This window comes from Gymnoscopelus microlampas (genome assembly GCF_963454915.1).
Source record: "Gymnoscopelus microlampas genome assembly, chromosome: 23".
Taxonomy (NCBI): domain Eukaryota; kingdom Metazoa; phylum Chordata; class Actinopteri; order Myctophiformes; family Myctophidae; genus Gymnoscopelus; species Gymnoscopelus microlampas.
The window spans coordinates 15,294,678-15,304,135 of NC_139960.1; the positions used below are offsets into that span (position 1 = coordinate 15,294,678).

At 36.9% G+C, this 9,458-nt stretch overlaps 1 protein-coding gene across 1 annotated transcript; it reads left to right on the forward strand.

Annotated features, from left to right (window-relative positions):
* The first annotated feature begins 796 nt into the window (after positions 1-796).
* dram1 (DNA-damage regulated autophagy modulator 1) lies at positions 797-8,477 on the forward strand. The gene is made up of 7 exons (XM_084049905.1): positions 797-1,096; positions 2,107-2,174; positions 3,607-3,749; positions 4,511-4,706; positions 6,263-6,330; positions 6,606-6,698; positions 6,833-8,477. Exons 1-7 carry the CDS (start codon positions 966-968, stop codon positions 6,884-6,886), a joined length of 753 nt encoding a protein of 250 aa, XP_083906031.1. The 5' UTR covers positions 797-965; the 3' UTR covers positions 6,887-8,477.
* The last annotated feature ends 981 nt before the right edge of the window (positions 8,478-9,458 follow it).

Genomic DNA, 9,458 nt, shown 5'->3' on the forward strand with positions numbered 1-9,458 from the left:
TGGCTGAACTTCAACATAGTGTTTGAATTTTCTATTTTTTTGACCCGTACATCTACATAAACGTTCAAATTTCAAATATAAAGTACTTATCTCATGGCCACGGATGTTACAATACTGTACGGGTCCTCGTAAGTACATGTCTCTTCTGTATTGTTCAAAAAAAAGCATTTTAATCCGATTGGTGGCCATTTTCTCCATATTTTCGCCTTTCAACTACGCGACCCTATCGGTTGGGAGGTGTATTGCACTCTGATACATTACAACTCTATGAGAAAATAGCCACCAATCGGATTAAAAATATTTGTATTGAACAATACAAAAGATACGCTTAGTTCTGAGGGCCCGTACATAATTGCAACATTTGTTACAAGCTCTTTATATTAAAATCTGAACGTTTATGTAGATATACCGACCAAAAATGGAGAAAGTGCAAACACTATGTTGAAGTTCATCCATGACGGTGATGACAGACGACCACGTCGTGTGATCTATGACTAGTTACAAAGTAACTAATTAACTAGAAGGCATGAGGCAAGTATTTATATGGCGACCTTTGGAGCAGGTGGACAGAAAGAAAGAAAGAAAGAAAGAAAGAAAGAAAGAAAGAAAGAAAGAAAGAAAGAAAGAAAGAAAGAAAGAAAGAAAGGAAGGAATTAAGGAAGACAAGATCCATGCGATGAAATGAAATGAAAATGAAACAGCTAGACAATCCTCCTACGTCATTTTAATTTGCATAGATTGTCTTGAGAGAGTTTTATAAAATGAGGAAGAGGCGGCAGAAATAAACCACAAACCACGTGATCTAGACTAATGTTTCAAACTTTACTTTACACACAGTTCACACACACTGATACATTGATGCGGATCTATGGATCAGATCACTTTGACCTGGACAGCTTCTTAGATCAACTTGATCCTGTCAGTTATAGGGTGCGTTAAGTTCAATTGTCACAGTTATTGTGGAGATGTGGTGGTTCAGACAGGGAACGTGTTTTCTACCTGCCTTCCTGGTGGTCTGGTCATCAAGCAACTTCATTATTCCATACATCATTGCAGTTTTTGAAGGCCATGTCGCTGTGGTGTTTCCATATATCAGGTAAGTTTATTGTTTATTATCATTTTATGTGTTTGTGGGACACACACTTTTGTAACCCGTATTATATGCTTTACATTTCAAACTGAAAACAATTAAAGTGAAATATTATATAACCTACCTTATTAGGCTACTGTATGTAGTTTATTGTGGATGCATTCCTATATAAATCAGTGCAGATCAACAGGAAAAAGAATAAGTTAAGTTTCGTTTTACCAGGTGTTTGGCTGACATCCAACTGACAGACAGCTGGTCGTCCTTAAATGACTTTATCTCTGCAACTCACACTCACATTTTTCTTAGATATACATACCTACCATATAGGCGTTGACATTGAAAATATATATATATATATATATATATATATATATGTATGTGTGTGTGTGTGTGTGTGTGTGTGTGTGTGTGTGTGTGTGTGTGTGTGTGTGTGTGTGTGTGTGTGTGTGTGTGTGTGTGTGTGTGTGTGTGTGTGGGGCATTTTAGGGCTCCCATATATGTGATGTTTGCATTCTTACTATTTCATAATTTTGGCCCATTGTGCCAAAATCCATAAGTCCCATATTATGCATGTATGCATTGGAGTGGGAGTGTTTCTATTTTAGATTAGGAAATCTAAATGAGTATGCCCAGATCAGTTGGATGAAGTGTGGTACATTTTGTGTGATTTATTTTTGAGATTATGTTTTGACAGACTACTTCAGAAACAATCATGAATAGGCTCAATAACAATAAAATATATATGTTTTTTAAAAAGTAATGAAGGAATTAGTTCAGAGGAATTAAATCCTCAATGTAAGAGTGTCAAAGGATCAAAAATTAGACTCTCCTTGCTAAGGTCACAGTGACAGGTCGGGTCCTATAACCAACACATCCCAGAATAACAAACTATCAATGTGTGCTGAAGTCAAGCAAGCAAAATGTGAAAATCAGAATGAACCACTTGTGACTTCGTGTAACTACTATGTACATTATCACCCATGAACTGATTTTAATTTAAGATTGTTCTTTTGAAGTGATTCCGGTGTCAACCCCCCAGAGAGCTGCATTTTTGGTTTGATGACAGTCATCACTGCATTTGCAGGTATGTTCACTCACTAACAGAAAACTAACCAAAATTTGGGGGGGCCCAATGTTTATATGTTGCTCTGACACTACAATAAACATTTTTATCTTTCTCAAGGTTGGAATAACTAAACTTCCCTTTCATAATAAAAAATGAAAGCAGAACATCAGCACCCTGCCTGTGACAGTGTTTTAATTTGTTTTCGTTTCCTTTATTTGCCTTCTGCATTTGAGGGCATGTGGGTTGAGGTCACTGGTTCACACCCCGGTCTTCCCAGTCTGGTTGAAGTGTCAGACTAGCGCCCCAAATCCAGCCCCAGATCTTTGGCCTATGCACATTGGAGTCGCATTGGTTTTATGCAGTCTGAATAGCAAAAAGCCACGTGAATCACATTTACTTGTTCAGGCTGCATAAAACCAATCCAATTGGATCCAGCCAATCCAGCCTAAATCTGTTTGTAAATCAGATTTAGGCTGGATATCACCTGCCAGTCTGAATAGGGCCTAACTGCTCCCGGGTTGCTGTATTGATGGAATCCACTGCTCCTAATAGTTAGGATGGTTTGTTTGTTTGTTTATTTTCACTTACAAGAGAATTTAAAAAATGATACACAAAGATTCAATAAAAATGTGAAGGAGAATGCCTAAAAATCCTCCAGGGGCTTGAGAAGTGGCATTCTCCAGGAATATTTGTACATTCATAGGATAAAATTACATCAATGTGGAATAATAAAACATAAAACAATAAAACAATAAAACATTAATAGACTTGTCATACAGATGAAGAAACAAAACAAACAAAAAAACAATACGGACAATATAACAAAGAAAAGAAACACTAAAAACATATTGCAACTATAAAAGTCAAAGGAACAAAAAGTAAACCTCTAGGGATAATATTGAATGGACCCAGGTTCATTCAACATACTGTATGTGCAAATGTACTGTACTAAATACGCCTAGAACAATTAAAGGGGACACCATTATTATTTTTATTTTTAAGCAATCCTAACTATTAGAAGCAGGAAATGGAAAGAAGATTGACAATTCTAAACTATATATATATTAAATCTTTCAGTATACTATAAAGAAAACATCACATGGATGCACCTGGGACGTATCATCAGTGTTGTAGCCTGAGGTCATCAGGTGTTTAGGGTCTCGCAACAACATGCACCCTCACATTTCATTTCAGTACTTTTACTTTTGGTACCTTAAGTACATTTTGATACCAATACGTTTGTACTTTTACTCAAGTACATTTTGAACACCAGACTTTTACTTGTAACAGAGTACTTTTCTACAATGAAGTATTGATAATTTTACCTAAGTAAAACATTTTAGTACTTTTTCCACCACTGGTTTTAAGCTTAGTGCTGTTGCTGTTGCAACACTGAAATTACCCCCACGGTGATCAGTAAAGGTCTAATGCTATGGTATCTTTCCCGCAGCACTGGCCACGATGTACTGCAGATATAAGTTTGTGCAGAGGCTCAGTGAGCAAACAGCTGCGGTGCGTCCTTCACTCAACAAGGCTGCTTTGTGGGTTGGAATGGTCTCCTGTCTGGGAATGTGTGTCGTTGCTACGTTTCAGGTATGTTCTCACACATTATAATTACATAATGTTTCACGGAGCAGAAACTGATCACAAATTGGAGGTACTGTACAGTAGAAAATGGAAGAAATACAGTACACTGAGAAATAAGAGCTTGTTCACAAGTTTGCTTGTTCACAATGTCTAGGGTCATACATACAGCCAACACGTTCTAATGGCTCAGGGAGTACTCTGCCAGGCTATACGTAAAATGACATGATTTAGTGCACATATGCCGGCTTTTTCATAATTTAAGATAATAATTTATTTCAGATAGTAGAGAGACAGAAAACTATAAAGCAAGGACAGAGACAGAGAGGAGGGACAGACGGCGTCAGATTCAAACCCAGGCGCATAAATCGTTGCTGTTGGACAAAAAGCTTTTATGTTTTTTTAAAGTTGTCGTGCAATGCAACAAGCTTGTAAATCCGCTATTTTGGCTTTTTCAGAAAACTTTTGAAAGTGAACGTGAAACGGTGGTTAGTATGTCTGTCTGTGTGGGAATACTGCATTGGATCCATTGGAACACAGGTTCCCTTTTCCATGACCTGAAAAGTAACGCTTTTGGACATACAAGGTTTTTGTCTGACAGCAACGATACGGCCCACTGGCTTTTTCAGCATTTTCAGAGTGCTTCGAACCCTTCAGAGTGAGCTCTCAAGACATAAACTGCATTGGGAAATATTATGTCAAATCTATACATTTGCTTGTTATAGAAAAAATAATAATAAATAGCATGTTTTTCTTTTGTATCATTTCAGGAAACAATGAAGATCAATGGCTGTAGGTTCACACCTCATGATGCAGGCGCCATCGTGTTCTTCATCTCTGGTGTGTCGTACGCCATTCTCCAGGCTGTTATTTCATATTGTGCATACCCCGGATGCGGATCGTCCCGTGCAGTGTGTCACCTACGCACTGCTATTGCCTCCATCGCCTTTGTGGCACTTTTCCCCGGTATCCTTTCATACCCAATGGGCACAAGTTGGACAGTGATATGTTTCAATGGCAAGATGAGAGGTTATCGGGCTTCATTTTAGAATCAGAATATCATTTTTGTGTGCATGTGTAATAACATTCCTAATTATATATGTATAACTTATATATAACTATAACTATAACTATAACTATATATATATAACTAGAGATATATATATATATATATATATATATATATCCTACTATCCTACTATCCTACTATAATTCTAGTAACCTCTGTAGTGGTAGGTGAAGCTACCCGGTTCTCCTCAGTGGCTGGACCAATTGCTCTGATTTTGCACACAGCCATTGACCATTACCATCTGAACTTAACTGTGAAGCCCGTTTTTCAATTTCATCAAATCTCAGCTTCTTATTAGCGTTTATGTGTCAAACAATGTCGCCTCCCGGGTTGCCAGATCATGTGCGCATATCCCACCACGGATGCGTCGACCGGGTATGGTCTAGTATATATATATATATATATATATAGAGAGAGAGAGAGAGAGATATGTTATAAATAATTAGGAATTTTGTTACACATGCACACAAAAATGATATTCTGATTCTAAAATGAAGCCCGATAACCTCTCATCTTGCCATTGAAACACATCACTGTTACTAAATAGATGGTGTATGAAATGTAAGCCTGCTAGGTACTTTAATAAGGTGATGCATGGATGTTAAGAGCATAATCTTTCGATAAAACAATAATAATAAGGATGTCTATATCACCCTGACATGTGTGTGAAGGATATAACACGTAGGCAGGCTGTGACACATGGAATGTTACATTATTTGTAACATTGTTTGTTTTGCTTACTTTGCAACTGTCTGCTAGTTTCATTGTTTTATTGGCTTACAGTAAGTGCTGATGATGCTGATGGAGTACCGTTTTTATTCAGTGTTCATGTCTATAGGATGACTCAGTTCCTTTAATATTCAGTGTATGTGTCTATAGGACGACTCAGTTCTTTTCAGTTCTCTGACTGGTATCATTTCCATAGTGTGCCAAGTTAACCATACCATACTGTGCACTTCCTCACAGATGGTGTGTGTCCCCCCCCGCCCCCCCCCCCATTGTACAGTACAATGTAGACAAGGGGTGTCAAATTCATTTTAGGTCAGATTGGTTAAAATTGCAACTTTGTGCGGGCTTAAATCATCTTTGTACATGCGTTGGGATGCTCCCAATGCTGAAATGCACAACTAACAAAACATGATGGTAGCATATAGGCTGTTGATTGCTGGATCTAGAACTAGACAGGAATGTTTAGTGTAAACTGTATATTGTATTTGCATTTATCTTATTTGATTTAAAATACGATGAAAAAATAAAAGTAAAAACAAATGATCCCATGAGCTGGTAGTTTGACACCTAGACAGTGTTGAGGTATACAAATACATACAGTAGTCATTGTTGCACATGTTAAAACTGAGCAGTACACAGAGGGTATACATTCCATGTAAATACAAGTTATTTGCTGCTTTTATGGTGATTTGTTAAGTGTCGTTTTTCTTAACTGTCAATTCAGCGATCATCGCGTCTTTCCTCATCGGCCCTATAGGGGATACAATAATTATCCTAGAGCCAACTGATACGGTACTGTGTGAGGGTTTAAGGCTTCTCAATAAAAACATATGATCAATATGATTCAATATTGACAAAGTATTTGTTATTAGCTGTTGTTAGCCGAGGATGACTATATCATTGTAGGACTGTCTTCCATCTAGATTCTAAACATTAACTTGTAGCATTTATCTACCATTGTAGGACTATGTCTTCCATCTAGACATTAACGTATAGCATTTATCTACCATTGTAGGACTATGTCTTCCATCTAGACATTAACGTATAGCATTTATCTGCCATTGTAGGACTATGTCCCTCATCAAGTCAGCACGATCAGTGAATGGATTGCTGCCTTCAGCTTCGTCTGTTTCTTCTTCACCTACATCCACGAATTCAAAGTGAGTATCACAACAACTGCACCAGTCAGTAAAGTAGACGATTGATTGATTGATTGAATGATTGATTGATGGATTGTCTGTCTGTCTTCATCTGATGGATTCTCATGATTTCTGTCCCTTTTCATTTCTTACAGCGGTTTACCCTGAAGGTGAAAATAGACTTCATAGACTTCTCAGAGTGTTCTTGACCATAGACCCTACTGCAAATGTCAGCTAATCCTTTCATATCAGTATTGACCAATTCAAAAGCTACATCTAATGATGTGAAGCTGAATCATTTTGTAACCACCTAGATCAGTGGTTTTCAACCTTTTCCATGCCAAGTATATCAAATTGATATACATTTGGCCGCGGACCCCCAATTGAAAATGTTTTGTGCCAGGGAACCCCAGAAGCAAAGATATCCGTTAATTTACGCTTTAAGAAATATAAATATTCAAAGATATGCACACTTTTTCAAGGTTTTTCAAAAATAGCAGATCTACAAGCTCATAGTGCGGCACTCGGTGCCGCACTATGAGCTTGTATATCTGCTATTTTTGAATAGCCAAAGCTAAGTGTTTAAAAATGATTGTGACGCTATTAACTAATTTAGCTGGGGACCCCCTGGTACTCCCTCAAGGACCACTGGTGGTCCCCGGACCACCGGTTGAAAACCACTGACCTAGATCATTATACATTTTATACTGTAGATTTTGCATTGAAATCACTGCTTGCTGGAATGCTGTTTTACAACTGTAATTGTTATTGACTTAAGTACTGTTTGTGCATGTGTGCACACAAAACTGACATCTATTTTTTTTACATATATATACTGTATGTATATATTTTTTCTTTTTTTACTGATTTGTATTCATGTAACCACCTTGATTCAAATGCTAGTCTCCCAGATGGGAAAACATACATAATACTGCAAAGGGGAACCCTTCCTTGGCCAGGGAAGATAATAGGCTTCTGATCTTCAGGCAGGGCTACATTGCTACATTGTCCTTAAATGACATTATTTATGTATGTTTCCAGTGAAATGTCTGCTTGCACTTTCCTTTTGGTTGTTGTCCTGTGACCTGAGATGACTAATATGGGAAGTACATCCTACAGGCACATGATTACTTCACATGCTGTAAGATTAAACTCAAGCCACAACATGTGACAATACACCTCTCATTGTAACAATGTGATGCTTTTCTTATAGCAATTCTCAACCTTTTAATTTCAAGGACCCCCAGGTTTGATATGCATAACGCCACAGACCCCCATTTGATACTGAACCACTATGGAGGTCAAAATGCATCTGCTGTGAATGCAAATGTTGCACACTGAATAAACAATGCACCTTCATGAGTGAATAGCTCTGGGATCAAAAATGTAAAACAGGGAACATTTGGGCCCAGTTCTGTCCCAAAAGTTTCCCAGTTCTAAAAAACAAACACAAAACTAACAGGACAAATTCTCTTAAGTGGCCCAGTTCTCCGGTTGCCCACATGACAGCCTGATACGTATTAACCAACATGAATGTTCTCAAGACACCAATTTGAGATATACAATCATCTATAAAAGGGATACAAATGATTGCGTTTTTTTTATTGAATATTTTATTGATTTTATTTGATTTTATTTTAAGTAAAATAAATAAATGGATGAAACCCCAAAAAAAACCAAAGGCTTGTTTCCAAAATAAAAATGTCCAGTATATGTACTGTATTTAGTCACTTTATTTTATGAACACTTTAAATACTGCTGAGCTGGAAAATAAAGGTGTTTTTTTACATTTTGACGCAACGTGTATTGACTGTTTATTTCAGGCAAAGCTCACAGCAAAATAAAACACTCAATAGCTGTGGTGGTTTTAGTGTTGTACCTATACACTCCATATACAAGATGTTACACAAAATACCTTCAGTATAACCCAACCTAACTTAACATCAACAACAATGAACAACCAAATGAGTCCATTTGGTTACATTTGTATACTCTCAGAGTTCATTTGACAGTATAGGGCATTATGGTCTGAGTAAAGCGCGTTACTAATTTACCCTTGGCACAGCCAATGTATTAAGCATCATGTTTTTTGTTGTTTTTTCTTTTCATATTGATGCGGTCAGGCTCTAAACCCTGTGTGTCCAAAAGTGTTAGTTTTCAAGAAATGCAAAAAAATAAACCCCCGTGTTCCAATGTAGTTTTTATTTAGTCACAAGCTGTTGTTAATACTTAAATATAAATATAATTTATAAAACACACACTTGCAACCTGGCGTCCCTATTTTGGGCATGTTTTGTTGCGGAAATTAAAATGTTAAACTTTTTCTTGACACTGTCATACAAAGTGTAAAATAGAGCATTCATTGACAGTGGTGTAAAGTAACTAGAACATTTACTCACATACCCGACGTGGTGTTCACTCTCCATTCCGACATCTCACCACTCCGACTAGTAAGTACAATTTGAGGTGTTTTTTACTTACTGGAGTATTTCTAATTTTCTGTACTTCTACTCCACTACATCTCAGAAGTAATTATACTTTTACTCCAGTATAATTATTAGACAACTTTAGTTACTTTATAGATTTTGATTATCACAAAACATACATTAACCACTTCAGCCCTATATACATTTGGGCCATTTGCATCGTCATGTGACACATTGTGAGCTTGTAGATCTGCTATTTAAAAAAACAAATTTGAAAACTTGTGAAATGGGACATTCTGCATAATAAGTACTTTCTACATTTGGTACTTTTGATTACCAATACCTTTGTACTTTT

Bases quoted from the DNA above. Each gene is read 5' to 3' on its own strand.
- dram1 (XM_084049905.1), top strand. From the start codon at position 966: ATGTGGTGGTTCAGACAGGGAACGTGTTTTCTACCTGCCTTCCTGGTG. The intron at 4,707-6,262 runs GTATCCTTTCAT...CTGTCAATTCAG, and splicing joins CTTTGTGGCACTTTTCCCCG to CGATCATCGCGTCTTTCCTC. The intron at 6,331-6,605 runs GTACTGTGTGAG...CTGCCATTGTAG, and splicing joins TCCTAGAGCCAACTGATACG to GACTATGTCCCTCATCAAGT.